The 14,410-nt window shown below is 28.0% G+C and overlaps 4 protein-coding genes across 10 annotated transcripts; 1 reads left to right on the forward strand and 3 right to left on the reverse strand.

Annotated features, from left to right (window-relative positions):
* Window positions 1–4,066: 4,066 nt before the first annotated feature.
* Window positions 4,067–6,367, reverse strand: LOC122721009 (keratin-associated protein 5-5-like). 4 transcript variants are annotated; one of them, XM_043948182.1, is made up of 6 exons: window positions 6,173–6,367; window positions 5,299–5,988; window positions 4,836–5,208; window positions 4,471–4,642; window positions 4,280–4,388; window positions 4,067–4,179 (listed from the first exon to the last, which is right to left on the reverse strand). In XM_043948182.1, the coding sequence occupies exons 2-6, from the start codon at window positions 5,798–5,800 to the stop codon at window positions 4,103–4,105; spliced, it is 1,233 nt and encodes a 410-aa protein (XP_043804117.1). In that variant the 5' UTR covers window positions 5,801–5,988; window positions 6,173–6,367; the 3' UTR covers window positions 4,067–4,102. The 4 variants fall into 4 exon arrangements, with proteins under 4 accessions (XP_043804117.1, XP_043804118.1, XP_043804114.1 ...); XM_043948183.1 differs by having other exon boundaries at window positions 4,471–4,597; window positions 5,299–5,993; XM_043948179.1 differs by having other exon boundaries at window positions 5,299–5,993.
* On the reverse strand, window positions 6,284–7,510 carry LOC122721026. Its single transcript, XM_043948207.1, has 4 exons — window positions 7,145–7,510; window positions 6,630–7,029; window positions 6,337–6,477; window positions 6,284–6,293 (listed from the first exon to the last, which is right to left on the reverse strand). The coding sequence occupies exons 1-4, from the start codon at window positions 7,239–7,241 to the stop codon at window positions 6,284–6,286; spliced, it is 648 nt and encodes a 215-aa protein (XP_043804142.1). The 5' UTR covers window positions 7,242–7,510.
* A 342-nt stretch (window positions 7,511–7,852) lies between these two features.
* On the forward strand, window positions 7,853–9,558 carry LOC122720964 (transmembrane protein 115). 2 transcript variants are annotated; one of them, XM_043948119.1, is made up of 4 exons: window positions 7,853–8,379; window positions 8,596–8,806; window positions 8,895–9,071; window positions 9,220–9,558. In XM_043948119.1, the coding sequence occupies exons 1-4, from the start codon at window positions 7,929–7,931 to the stop codon at window positions 9,425–9,427; spliced, it is 1,047 nt and encodes a 348-aa protein (XP_043804054.1). In that variant the 5' UTR covers window positions 7,853–7,928; the 3' UTR covers window positions 9,428–9,558. The 2 variants fall into 2 exon arrangements, with proteins under 2 accessions (XP_043804054.1, XP_043804053.1); XM_043948118.1 differs by having other exon boundaries at window positions 7,856–8,379; window positions 8,551–8,806.
* A 2,331-nt stretch (window positions 9,559–11,889) lies between these two features.
* On the reverse strand, window positions 11,890–14,354 carry LOC122720963 (E3 ubiquitin-protein ligase Hakai). 3 transcript variants are annotated; one of them, XM_043948117.1, is made up of 5 exons: window positions 14,218–14,354; window positions 13,615–13,738; window positions 13,203–13,514; window positions 12,758–12,946; window positions 11,890–12,694 (listed from the first exon to the last, which is right to left on the reverse strand). In XM_043948117.1, the coding sequence occupies exons 2-5, from the start codon at window positions 13,714–13,716 to the stop codon at window positions 12,011–12,013; spliced, it is 1,287 nt and encodes a 428-aa protein (XP_043804052.1). In that variant the 5' UTR covers window positions 13,717–13,738; window positions 14,218–14,354; the 3' UTR covers window positions 11,890–12,010. The 3 variants fall into 3 exon arrangements, with proteins under 3 accessions (XP_043804052.1, XP_043804050.1, XP_043804051.1); XM_043948115.1 differs by lacking the exon at window positions 14,218–14,354 and adding an exon at window positions 13,947–14,155 and having other exon boundaries at window positions 13,615–13,740; XM_043948116.1 differs by lacking the exon at window positions 14,218–14,354 and having other exon boundaries at window positions 13,615–13,794.
* Between the last annotated feature and the right edge of the window lie 56 nt (window positions 14,355–14,410).

The raw sequence follows: 14,410 nt of genomic DNA on the forward strand, positions 1-14,410 counted from the left end.
ATCAAAGTTATCATTGTCATTGTTTTGAATTTATCGAGAGGAACGTTTTTCGTATATAACGTATTGATGACTATAAAATGAATGTATTTTGTTACTATTTGCATATATGCACGGTGTACCGACGCATAGAGCGATAAACAAATGTATAATGGTATGAATATTCATGATCGGTGAGAGATGGACAATCATGAAACATAAGAGCAATCTCGTTTAAGAGCAATTTCATTAATATATTTTTACATTAAAAATTGTAAAGAATTTTAGATATTGTTTCTATCTAAATCTTCTAAAATTTACCTTAATGTATTTCAATCATTTGGTAATGATTTGCTAATAAATAATTTACTATACGATATTTCAAGACATCATGATTGATGATGATATTTAAAATATTATATTTATAAAAACTAACGTTATAGAATTCCCTATATTATTTATCCAAAAGAGATCTCTATAAAAAATAACAATCAGGTCATTAAATTGTAAATTCCAATTATAAATAAAATATAATTCTTGCTGGATAGAATCAACTTTTTTTTCCTAATAAATCCACAATAGATCGTGAGTATCTTTTCCAAAGAATCTTCACAGGTACAACACGATCGTGTCGAGAGATGCAGGGAAAAAAAAGGGTTGATTTCACCCCAGGAAGATCCACGGATGGTAAACTGGGCGTAACCCCCAAAATCATCTTACAAGTGTGCGCAGAAATCGGCGCCAGGGGTTGAAAGAGAGAATAAGAGAAAACGAAAAGAGAGAATGAGAACGGATAAAACGTGGCTGATTTATTTATCGAATCATAAATTACCGGGGTTACAATACGTGGCAGCATGCAAAAGCGCGCGCGTCTCTACGGCGTTCCTTTTCTCTCTGTTCCTCCCAAATGGTGGATCGAAAACGCAGTGAGGGACCGAGGGTGTAAACGTAACGCGTGTTTGCATTGCGTGCTCGACCGGAAACACGATTTATACGATGCAAATTAAATGTGTACGGTACACACACGCGCCTGGCTAGCTAACGTTCGTCCATATCAAAAATCCCTTACCAGAATCTATTGTTGTTATTCTTAATGTTTTCATTACCTGATCCTTACGACTTGCTCCTTAAATCGTATCCTTTCTGATCTGATTCAATTTGCACACGAAATGAGAATTTTATTTATGCTACTGATATCGAAGATGAAATTCTTTCCTATTTCAATCTCGTTATTTTCTCATCTCATTCTCATCATCATTGAACATTGAACATAATACAAAAATTATGGTATTCGTTTGAATTAAGAAGAATTGCAATTGAACGTTTTTGCATTGATCTAGTATTTATGGGCGATTATCGTTAAGAACTGAAACACTTACGTGGTCGGGTGTATAATTTCGAACCCTTTCTAAATCAGAATACTGAATAAACTGCGATCCATTTGAAACGCATGGATTCTTCACGGTTGCGTCCACATGTCCAGCAATTCGATACGCTGGATAAAATCACTATTATCCTCCATAGTCTGCAAACAATTATTCATTTTTCGCGTCAACAAAACGCTTTATTCTATAATCTTTATTCGTTATCATTTTATAAAGAACGAATTGTTTCATTAAAGTATTATTATATAAAATTATTATAAAATTTGAATTTTAAAATATTATTATTTATGAAATCGGTAATTAATGTTTATTATCGATTAAGAAAAAAAGGAAGAAAAGATTATTTTTATCTGCTTGTTTCGTGTTAAATAATCAATTTATAACATGTTACAAGAATAATATCTTATAATGTGACTTCTATGGATACCCTTCCAGGTTACCTAGCTATGTTGTGACAATGTTTAGGGAACATTTTGGGGTCTAACATTTGTGTATGCTCCCCTTTTTAGCCAGTTTTCATTGTACAACGAAAACGTATCGGCCATTGACAAATGGGAGATATTAATTTTAACGTACCAGAATTTCACATGACATCCACGTCATGGGATACTACCCTCGATTGTCGCGTTCATTCTCCCATGTTCCACTCAAAATTTGCTAGATATATCCAAATATCAATAAGCAACTAAATGTTAAATAAAAAAATACCATAAATCATCATTCGATCATTCTGCAATTAACAAGTTAAATATCTTAATTAAATAATTTCATCTTAAACAATTATCTATTATAATTATCTATTTATAAAAATTCGATATAATAGATAAAATAAATAATCATTAAAATATTAAATATTCAATCTTTTTCCATACCTGAAACCTAATTTATTTAATCGCGATGTATTAAGAAATAATTTAGAAAATCGAATTTTTGAATACATTTATGAATTTCAAGTGATCCCATTGTAATTTTTGTACTTGATCGCACAGTATTTCTTCCTAGAATATAAAACATACTTAAAACCAAGCAAAGAGATAAGGCCGCAAAATGGCGAGGACGTATCAGACGGAAATACGTTCGAAAAGGTAGGGCGACATTGGGAATTGAAAAATAGTGCCTTGGGCCGCTGTCGTTCACAGTGATGGTTTCGTGACAGCCAATGTAACGCACGAATTAACGAAATAATTGATTTTCATACCGTTCAGAGTAAGCGGCGCGCGCAAAAGACTGAGCGAGCCGATCGTCGAACCGAGGAGATATTTTCTCGATTTCCTGACCGCAGGTGCATCCACGTTACTGTGTTGTGTATCAAAAAATTCCAGCCTTAGGCGAATTTTCTTTTACATCGAGAAAATACTTGACTCGTTATTCATGTAATTCTATACACTTTTGCACTGTTATGTAAAAATTCTATTATACAATTATAAACAATTTTCTAAAAAATCAGAGAAATATTTGATTTGTATTTAAATATTTATTCTAATTTAACTTAATAAGCAATTTTTTTCTTATTATTCTTTAAATCGTTTTGATATTTCCAATTTGTACAATTATTATTTTTCACTTTTTAATCAATTCATCGTCATCGTATGAATGAAATTACTTATTTATTAAAAGTGTTAAGTTAATTGAATTAAATGTCCAAATAAATGTATATCTGCTTATTGCAAGAAGACGAGGAATGTTCTACTATCTGGCTAATAATTCGTCGAAGTTAAGTAAATCGGCGTGTCTTATAACGTTGATAGGTAGAGCGAAAGAGATTCGTAGCCAGCTGGATAATATAAGCGGGCGGGCACGCTGCTATATGGATGAGGAATCGGTCGAAGAAAGAAAACGAAGGCGGAAAGAGAAAGAGAAGGAAAACGAGGAGAGAACAGATTTATATTTGAAATTAGATTAAGCTCCTGCGCTTGAAAGCTATATAAACGCCCCTCTAGCCAGCAGTGCCGCGTACATTCCGCGTTCCACAATCCACTAAGAGGAGAGACTCAATAAACCAACCACTCACTCTTTCTTCCTTCATCTTTTTCTCTTTCCTATTCTCTTTTTTCTTTTTTCTTTCTTTTTCTCTCATATCTTTGCTTTCGTTTCATACCCTGTACTTTCACAGAATCCAACTCCGTTCTTCCATTCTTTCTATCTTTATTTTTACCAATAAAACTACTCGACAAATACTCTTATTTCTTTTTCTTCCCCGTTTTGCAAAGTGTACGATCTTTCTCGTGTGTTCTTATTTTCCACGGAAAAATAATCATTTTGTTGTTCTGCTTTATCCGTTTACGAATTTGTATATATACTTGTATTATTTTTTATAAATATAGATGTATGGAATCTTCAAACAGTGGACGATGATTTTGTTTTCTAATATTTTTATGATTTATTTTTCTTTTTTTCCTTTTCATTTAATATTTTTATATCTTTTATTTTATATATATTATATATATATATATATATATTATTTATATTATATGCTTTTAATTTAAATCCTTTTATCATTTTTATAAAATGATTGATAGTAAGATAAGATTTCTGATGAACTAAAAGTTTTCATATTAATAGTAATTTTTTCTTATAAATGTTAAATTATATCAAGAGGAAATATTTATATATTTTGTAAATTATGTTTTAATGAATGAATTATAAAAAAGAAATACAAACTATGAAGTAAAAATTGTCATGTATAAGTTATTTATAACTAATTTTGAGATAATAAAGTTAATTAATGTTGTATAATAACTTCACATAGGAGTTTGTAATGTACCTGGTCCCACGCCGTATCCATATCCTTGAGGTCCGAAATTTCGAACATAACATTCTAAATAGCGAAGATGAAGTTAAAATATAAAATCTACAATAAATTCTATTGATTATAATAAAGAACAAGTAAATTTACAAAATTCGAAATTTACACTAACGTTTGCAATAAATTTCCCCACAATTTTCTTGATATGTTAACGGTTCCAAGGGTTTTCTACAGCAGTAGCAGCTGAAGCATGTATTATGAAACGGCATACCGGATACAATCTTGAACGGTATTCAACGTTCACGTGTTTCAACGTGAATTAACAAAAAAACTATTGATTTTTAAAATTAAAATCAAAATTACCTGCATTTCAGCTTGATATACTTTTCGTCCACAGCGTTGACAATCAACTCCTCCACCCAAACATTCGCAACCAGATTTCGGTCGACAACATCCTGACTCAATGACTATTGGTTCAGCCCTTTCGGTACTACAACATCTTCTGCTTCGATTTCGACATACTGGACTTTTTGATCTATATATATATATATATATATATATAGAAAATATATATATAGAAATATATATATAGAATATATATATATAGAAATATATATATAGAATATATATATATAGAAATATATATATAGAATATATATATATATATATAGAAAAAAAAATTAATAATTAAAGTATCGATATAAAGAGTCAATATTAAAAATTCTTACCGACAACAACATGCACGATTCCCACTTCCACAACAATTTCCACATTTTTGACCGCAATAGCAAATTATTTGTGGAGCGCATGGCTTTGGTGGGGAACAAGGTGAACACGGTCGGCAAGGTGTCGTGCAAAGTCTTGATGGATTCGGTAAACACGTTTGTCCAGGTTTTCCACAACCACCACGACATCCACCTCCGCAACATCCACCTCCTCCACAAGTTGGAGATTCTCCGATGCACGGTGGACGACATTTAATAATTGATTTTTTGCAAACTGGCCGATCACTTGACGATGAGCAACAACTACGTCTATCGGCACATGGTGTTGTAGCACAAGTCGCACAAGATGTCACAACGCGACATGGTTCTGGCTCTCCTGAAATATAAAAATTAAAATTCCACCTAATATTTCTTCTTTATGCACGAATAATTTTAAACTGGTATTTTCCAGAAATATAGTTTTTACTTTTACAAAGACAAGCAGTTTCAACTTTCACTGTTCCACATGGAAGTCTAACACGAGGTCCGCACGGTCCACCGCATCCTCCCCGCATTCGTTCATTATCATCAAGTTCGTTCGATGAATTCGGGCCACTTTGATGACCGTACGTCATAGCGTCTTCTTTCGACGATGCATCATCTTTCTCGTTCATTATTCTGTACGCGCGCGATTCTGAATTACCTTCGATGCAATGATCTTGTCCACGACTCTTCTCGATGTCATTGCATTTACTTAACGTGTCTTCTTCACCACAGTCCGACGCGCTTTTTTCAAAATGCATTCTGCCACTATCTTTGGTATAATTTACATTAATATTTTCGTATCCGCCGTCGTTTTTACCAACCGATTCGTCCGCTTGCCAAATGTCGAAAGAATTATTGTATTCCTTTTTATTATCATTATTGCAACAGGGCCTATGATGATCATCTTGCATTTTCGAGATACAATTCTGGTCGTTTCCGCGCATATCCCCGAAGACGACGTCGTAGAACGAGACTCGTCGTCGGGAAGGCAACGGATTGCGAGGCGGTGGTACCGGCGGATACGCAAATTTTCGTCTTGACGGAATAGTGACGCTATTGGCACTAAATTCGTATACGGGATCGTATTTGTTAATTTTATTATTCCAGTTGATAGATGTCACTTGAGTTTTATCTGTGCTGGAAATATCTACGCTTAGAAAGCCTTATTTTGTCGAATTGCCATTGCACTGGAGTTTTAAAATAAAAATATAAAATATATATAGAAATAAATATAAGTTTAAAATTAATGACACACAACATGAAAATTAAACTATTAACTATAACGGTAAAAAGATTTTAAACTACCGATATCTTACCGACGGATTCTGTTTCCGATGAAAAGTGGTAAATACGAATTCAACGTAAATGCTAGTCTAATATATCCAATTATTTTTGCGCTTACTGCTAAACATTTCTTCAGAAATAGTTTACAAAAATCTGGAAGAATAGGGATACAGAAAATTCAGAAAATTTTATATACCTTAACTGAGCCTCTGTAATGTTGACTTCATTATTACTAAACGAAGTCTTTGGCTCAAATTGATCTGTATCTTGTTTCTGCACTTCAAATCGACAATCTTTCGCGTTAGTGTTATTCTTCTGCCACTCCGGAGACAACGTACTATTTTAATAAGATATCATTAACAAGACGTTTTAAAATGAATGTTTTAATGTTTTGGCATTTATATATAGACGGTATAACCAAAAAAAAAACGAAAATATATGTCGAGAATAAATTTAAACCTGCGAAACCTAGAATGTTGTCGATTGTACCACGTAGTTATTGCGGTAGGACTGGGTGGCGGATCACAAATTGTTGTCATCGAATTGACAATACCTAGATTTGCACACTCGTTTTCTATGAAATGTTTTTTTTCTTCCTCAAGACAAATATTTGTTTCCTCAACTTCACTTCCTCCACCACGAAGTCTATACTTGTCGGATTGATAATGTTGATTTCTGTTTAATGACGCGTTACCGATTGAGTTTTCTGCGTCGCAACAGTAACAATTTAATAATTCCTTGGAAAGTGCTAAAGTTGCAGACGAGTTTGGTATTGCTTTAATTGCATGATTCGCAGTGGATAAAAACAGACGAATATAACAATTCTTGCAAAATAATTCACTAAGATGTGTCACGACGTTACAGCTATTGAGTAATTTTCTACAGCTACCTATAAATTATAAATTCAAACAACTTTCATTTATAATTAAATAATGAAAAAAACATTACAGGGAAAAAAATAATTATCTTGGATCAATCTTATAATAATAATTTATGATACTAACGACAAGAGAAACAAAACGTATGCCAAACTTTTCCAAGAGCTAATTTTTCCTCTGCGAAGTAAACCTCGCGATTACAACGTGGACAAACTCCAGGCATTTATTAAGAAAATTTGTATCTTGTTATAATAACATAAATAAATAATATATCATAAGAATTTTTATATGAATTAATTAAAAATTTATATATTAGTTAATATTTTTTTTTTACCGAAATTTTTCTGGTTACCTGTATGATATGTTTTAACATTTGTGAACGCTCGCAAAATAATCATGTAAAACAGTACATATTTCACACATACTTAGAACCGAAATTTGTAATAATAAATTTTTAATATAAAAACAATTTGTACAAATTCTCCAAAAAGTGTTTAAAAATGTCGAACATCAATGACTAATCAATGAAAAACAAAACATAATCATTTAAACATATAATATATATAATATATAATTATTAATGAATTATAATCTTTTTTATTATATTATTATATATATGTATATAATATTAATATACGTATATATATATTAAAAATATTTGATTTATTGTGTAATAAGAATAAACAAATATATTTATAATTATTATTATATTTATTATTATTATTAATATTTAAAATATATACCTTTCTATTAATACGTTTGCTAAATAGAGAAATTGTAATTCATATTATTTACATTGATAGATATATAAAAGTAGAAGTCAATGTGGCTGATCTATATGTAACGAACGTCAAGTCATAGTACAAGTGGCTCTCTGATTCAAAGAGGTTAAGAGAGCTGCTTAATAGAAATGGCAGCAATAAAGGGCCTGGGTAGAAATATCCCCTATCTGAGACAACAATTTGCTGCCCTTTTGGGAAATACCAGCACCAGTGTGAAATTTATATGCGTAGTAGTTTTGTTTTCTTATTGCCTTTCTTTTTCTACGGAGACGGTACGTCTGTTAAGTGTGACACCAGGTTATCTACTACCTCCAGTTTTTTGGATCTGGACAGCATTTACTTTTTGTTTTCTTGAAATACATTTTTGGGAAGTATGTGTGGATATCGTTACAGTAGGGCTTTGTGGTAAATTGATTGAACCTTTATGGGGTGCAATGGAAATGATGACTTTTTTTGCTATCGTTAATTTTGGCGTCGCTGTCCTGTCAGCTTTATTTTATTTATTTCTTTATATGTGCACCAATGATCCAGATCTATTATTTGATATACATATCCATGGATTAACTGGATATATTGCAGGTACATTCTTTGTATAAAATAAATTTTTATTATCAATTATTTATCATCATTATATGCATATCATATAATATATTTTATTATATATTTTACATTGTAAATATAATAAAATAAAATATCATAATATCATTAATCATATAAAATATATATAAATTAATTAGAGAAAAATTATAGGTGTTACAGTAGCTGTAAAACAAATAATGCCAGATCATATTTTAGTTAAAACACCAATTGGTAAAATTACAAATAGAAATATACCATTAATGGTTTGGATTATGGGAGTGATATTATGGCTTTTTGGACTATTAGAAGGCACTCATCCAACTATGTTTCTTAGTGGTTTATTAATATCATGGACTTATCTTAGATTTTATCAAAAACATAATAATGGTACACGTGGTGATATGGCTGATAATTTTACATTTGCAAGGTAAATTATATTTTATTATGTGTGTATGTGTGTATATGTGTGTGTGTTGAGACAAAATATTTTTAATATTATATGAATTTGATTATAGTTTCTTTCCAAATGTCTTACAACCACCAATAGCAGTTGTAAGTAATACAATACATGGTTTTTTTGTACGAGTTGGAATTTGTAGAAAAGTGGTTAGAAGATTTGATATGTCCAATGCTCCACCTGGTCTCATTATAAATCTTCCTGGTATTGATCCACATGATAGCGAAAGAAGAAGGTTTGATTTTTTTTCTAATTATTTACTTAAAAAATACATACACAATATAAAATAAAAAGCAAATTTTAACTACAATTTAAAGATTACTTTTTAAATAATAATATTTTAAATTATTTAATAATTTTAATTATTTAATAATAATTTACAGGCAAATAGCATTAAAAGCCTTAAGTGAAAGATTGAGTAAGGATCATGCAAAACCATGGCAACAAGAAAGAACTAAAAAACATTCTCCAGTACCTCCTGCAGTTTCAATCCCAATTCCTGATACCACTACACCTAAACCACTTGCATCTCCTCTCATTCCTCAAGTTAGTGTTAACATACATAATCATGCTTCTACTAATAATACGTGATCACATCAGATAGACTGATTTCAAATTTATGTATAAATATATTAAAAAACTTTTAAAAAAAATATTAACAATTTGCAACAATATTGATAATGTGGCAATATTTAGTAAAATAATAATTTTTTTAACATATAAGCCAAATATTATTATGAAACAATTTTAAAGTCTAATAGAAAAGAAAATATAAAAAAATACTTCTAAACTTTATTATCAAATCATAAAAAAAATTCATTTGTTAATAATTTTTGATAAATTCAAAAAATAAATAAATATAAAATGTGCCTTGGCATTTGTAGCTTTTAATTAACTTTCAATTTCAAATATATTTTTAAATTTGTAAACATGAAATTAATCTTTTTTTATATTATTAAATTAGCATATAATATAATAAATTAATTTATCTATATTAATTATAATGCCATATTATCGATTGTGCATGTAATCTTTAAAAGATTCTTAAACAAAAAAAATATAGGATTTTACTAGTTTGTGATGATATTTTCCAAGAAAATCGTGTTCTTTGTTACTAAGAATTATAAACTCTATTTATGTAATTCAATACTGTGAATGATAAGAAATTAATTTAAATTTTTTTAACAAACATGTTAAAAGTCCTGAAATATTGTATAACTGCAGCATTGTCCATCTTTAATATTCAGCGATAACTGAATAATAAAAATTATTAATAACAATGAATAAAAGTAGACTGGCTTCCAGTATAATATTGTAAAATAATTTTATTAGAAACAGATTTAAATTTGGAAAAGATTATTACTTCATTAACATGTTTGAAAAATATTTTATACAATCAAAGAATTACAATTAAACATTATGTATAGTGTAAAATGTTAATATATAATACACATACATGTTGAAATCAGATAACAGTTGTGAAATACAAACATTTTCAGCTTATTTTAAAATCATATTTTAACAAAATCTTAATATGAATCTTAATATGAAGTATATTTTATTTTTTGTATCAAAAGACTTCTTTTTAAAAAAATATGTATCATTGCATTATATCTATAATTTTTAGAATAATTATTTCATACGAAATAATTTCAATATATTCTTTTCATATTATTTTAAAAAAGATATATTTTTATATCTGTACCTAAGTACATAACATAAATTTATAAATAAGATTTGATCTATTATCTAAATTATAAAATTTTTAATATTCATACATGTATAATTACTTTACACATAAATTTATATCATTTGATATGTTATTTCATCATGTTATATTAATTTATTTTATTAATGTTGTCAAATATAATTAAAAAATAATTAATATTCCAGTTGCATTTTAGGTACAGATATTCATTTAATTAAAATACATTTTATTATATGTTTTATTTATATTTTGTTCATAAATAGTATTCTTTTTTATATTATATTAAAAAAATCAACTGCTGTGCCACAAACATATGTTGCGATTTTTTTTGTCATCTCTTAATATTTTTAAGCAATTGTTAAATATTGATTATTATAATTTAAACATAATTATTTAAAAATATATACATGAAAAGGTAAATGGAAAGTAGTTCGTATAAATATATATATATAAATATACATTTATATATATAGCAATGTGGATAATATTTGATATAATAATAGGTTGTAAATATAAGAATTGATGTAAAACGTGAAGGGAACAAGACACCATAATGATGCAGTAATTATACATAGATAAATACATTAATATGTGCGTGATGGATTAAGATTAAAAACTATTTTCATGTATGATTCAAAACTGTCTTTTAAGAATGTATGTTATTTATATTTTGGCCTTCCACTGAAAAATATACTTATAAATTTTTAAGTACTCTTAATATACGATTTTTAGTCTGTCTCAATTAATATTTATTATTACAAATATGACTAGATTTAAGAAGCGAAAGGCCAGAATTGAGTGTATGAATAAATGAATCTTTGTTAATTTCATTAAATACATTATAAAAATATAATGTACTAATTACACATTATATATGTACATGTTATATATAATCAGTTTTGTACATATGTTAAAATCGTTATAGTCTGTACAATATTAAATTTTACTAAAAAAATATATATTTCGTATTTTCCTATTCCGTATATAGGATAAAATTATTATAAAAATTAATATTGAATTATGCAATATGTAATAGAAATACTTATTTAAAATTTTAATATTCTATTAAATTCTATTTAATTTATATTAATTTGTTATATGTATATAAATAATAAGTATATATCATTTTCATATTATATAAGATTGTTTTATTCTTTGTTACAAATTCTCCCAAAATCTAAAATTAGTTTTATTTCTTTTTTTTTAGCTTATTGTAAAGTTAAAAAATGGGAAATAAATAAATTTATGCACATGATTGAAATAATTTTATTTCTATAAGATTATATAATTTTCGCCATTGAATGTTGCGATTATATATCTTTGAAAAGTATAAAATATTTTGAATATTTCTTAATGATACATTACATTTAAAAAATTGATATTTACAATCATATTTAATTATCATTGCTTCCATAATAATTTTATCACAATTTATATTATACAATTCTCCATAATACATTTTTTCTTTACCTATAAAATTGTTGTTGATGCTGTGACCATTGAGTTTGTGGTGGTGGAGCTTGTTGTTGTGGAGGTGGAGGACCATATGATGGGTCCTGTATATATCCTGTTGGAGATGGTCTTATCGAAGTTGGTGTTGAAGATACATATTGCTGTTGCTGTGGTGGTGGTGGTGGCACATAAGATACTTGGGCAGGATGCTGAGGTTGTGGATAATATTGTTGTGTTTGAGAAACAGGAGGTGGTACATTATATCCTCCATAATTAACTTGTGGAGGTGGAGGAGGATAATAATGATGACTTTGTTGGGTATGTATATCATGTGTTGTTATAGCTGTATCTTGAATAGGCACAGTTATAAGATTCGTTCTTAATGGAGCATTATTTGGTGGTGGAGGTGCAGAATTTTGACTGTAATTTTGCATTGATAGTAATGCTTGTGGTCTATGTTGTTGTCTATGTTCCACTGGTGCTTGATTGACCATTGAATTCACTCTAGGATCATTTCCCATTATTGGTTGAACCATATGAGATTGTACTGATTTTATGCGAGTATTTTGCATAGCAACTGATGAAACTTTTGTTAATTGAGATTCTATTTCTGATTTAGAATGCACATATTGTGGAGGATCCACTTGCATGCCTTGAACTTGTGGTGGAGCTGATATATGTCTATGATTTATGTGAGCCTATAAACAATATATTTCAATATTTTTCAATGATCAAAATATTTAAAAATAAAAAGAAATTACCTGCAAATCTCTTTGACTAAGATATGTTCTTCTACAACCTGCATTTCCATATCTTGTTCCACCATGTGTGCACATAAACACAGTACCTAAACCTGTTTGTTCTACCCTAGAAACTTTTTCCATACAACGAGGACAAACTTTATCTTCTCTTTTAGCACAAGATAAACAAAAGACATGTTTGCAAGGTATCTAAAATATATAAAAATATGTGATATTTATAAATATTATTATAAATATTAAACTAAGAAATAATAATAATCACAGCAATAAATCTTATTTATTTTATAATAATTTATTTTATTTTAAAGATATATTGATTATATGTTATAACTCTCATATTTTTTATAATTAATTTTAAGCATTAAAAATTTACCAAATTGGATTTTATAATAAATATATAATTTATAATATAATTTGTTTTAATATACACAAAAAAAACTCTTACCATACGTCCATAAATAAGAATTGGTTTTAAACACTTGTCACAACAATGTATCATAGGATTTAATACTTTCTCTCCAATGAGATTTACTCTATGATCCCATCTTAAACGTAACATTGGTTCTGGAGGACCTCTATTAATGGTTGTAAAAGTTGGAGCTTCTAATTGTGATATATCAGCTTCCAAATCAAACTGTTGTTCCAAAGGAAGCTGTTGAGTTGATGGAGCTTCATGTTCTTCAAGTTCTGTACCAGTTGTTTCCACAGGAGGTTCTTCTACTTGTTGAGGATTATCTTCTTCATCACTTTCAATGACCTAAATATGTAAGTTATGTATAAGTTATAATCAAATATAAGTATTAAGAAAATAAATTATATAATAAATAATTAAAAATTTTAAAATTATTTAAATTCACCTTTACTTGTTTCTTAGATCTACCTCTAGTTCGTCCTCGTGTTCTGCCACGAGCTCTACCACGAGTTCTACCTCTCATTCTCTTACCACTATCTTCTTCCATTATTAAAATTATATTTTATTATCTGTAAAATGAAACTTTAATAGTTTTCATTTGCATTAAATTGAGAATAAAAATACTATTAAAATATAAAATAAAAAAAAAAGAAAAATTAAAATAATGTAATATTTAAACAAAAGTTATTTATTATTTTATAAATTAAACAAATAAACTATTTTAGTTTTAAATTTTAATTTTTATATTTCAATATTTATATTGAGATTGGCACTTATCTAATGATATAGGTTATATTTCTAAGTAATATAATTTAATATCAATAATCATATTTATAACAAAATATTATTTGTTAAAATAAACAACGTGCTAGAAAATGAAGTGCTCATATTCAACAATTAAAATATTAAACTTTTTTATTATTGAATGATTTAATATTTTACATTAAACTAATCATTTCATACTTAAAATAAAGAAATTAAGTTATTATAATCTTCATTGTAGTAATCCATATGACGTATTAGATAAAATAATAGATATTGTTGTTACCTTGGAGACGATTTACTTTATGCAAAATGCAAGATCGTATATCGAAACTAAATCTCCTGTATCTTTTATTTTCTCTATATCTATCTTTTTTTACAATATTAATCAATATTAATCAATATTTAATCTGATAATTTTTCATTTTCTTTAAATTGTTGTAAATAATATAAAAATATGTAAAAAATATATTATTAAA

Source organism: Apis laboriosa, unplaced genomic scaffold (genome assembly GCF_014066325.1).
Source record: "Apis laboriosa isolate Shangri-la unplaced genomic scaffold, ASM1406632v1 scaffold13_cov153, whole genome shotgun sequence".
Classification (NCBI taxonomy): domain Eukaryota; kingdom Metazoa; phylum Arthropoda; class Insecta; order Hymenoptera; family Apidae; genus Apis; species Apis laboriosa.

Bases quoted from the DNA above. Each gene is read 5' to 3' on its own strand.
- LOC122720963 (XM_043948117.1), bottom strand. From the start codon at position 13,716: ATGGAAGAAGATAGTGGTAAGAGAATGAGAGGTAGAACTCGTGGTAGA. The intron at 12,947-13,202 runs GTAAGAGTTTTT...TATATATTTTAG, and splicing joins TTCTTATTTATGGACGTATG to ATACCTTGCAAACATGTCTT. The intron at 12,695-12,757 runs GTAATTTCTTTT...TATTGTTTATAG, and splicing joins TTAGTCAAAGAGATTTGCAG to GCTCACATAAATCATAGACA.
- LOC122720964 (XM_043948118.1), top strand. From the start codon at position 7,929: ATGGCAGCAATAAAGGGCCTGGGTAGAAATATCCCCTATCTGAGACAA. The intron at 8,807-8,894 runs GTAAATTATATT...ATTTGATTATAG, and splicing joins GATAATTTTACATTTGCAAG to TTTCTTTCCAAATGTCTTAC. The intron at 9,072-9,219 runs GTTTGATTTTTT...AATAATTTACAG, and splicing joins CATGATAGCGAAAGAAGAAG to GCAAATAGCATTAAAAGCCT.
- LOC122721009 (XM_043948182.1), bottom strand. From the start codon at position 5,800: ATGCGCGGAAACGACCAGAATTGTATCTCGAAAATGCAAGATGATCAT. The intron at 4,389-4,470 runs GTAATTTTGATT...ATACCGTTCAAG, and splicing joins TATATCAAGCTGAAATGCAG to ATTGTATCCGGTATGCCGTT. The intron at 4,180-4,279 runs GTTAGTGTAAAT...TTCGCTATTTAG, and splicing joins TGGGGAAATTTATTGCAAAC to AATGTTATGTTCGAAATTTC.
- LOC122721026 (XM_043948207.1), bottom strand. From the start codon at position 7,241: ATGCCTGGAGTTTGTCCACGTTGTAATCGCGAGGTTTACTTCGCAGAG. The intron at 7,030-7,144 runs GTTAGTATCATA...TATAATTTATAG, and splicing joins TACGTTTTGTTTCTCTTGTC to GTAGCTGTAGAAAATTACTC. The intron at 6,478-6,629 runs GTACAATCGACA...TTATTAAAATAG, and splicing joins CCTACCGCAATAACTACGTG to TACGTTGTCTCCGGAGTGGC.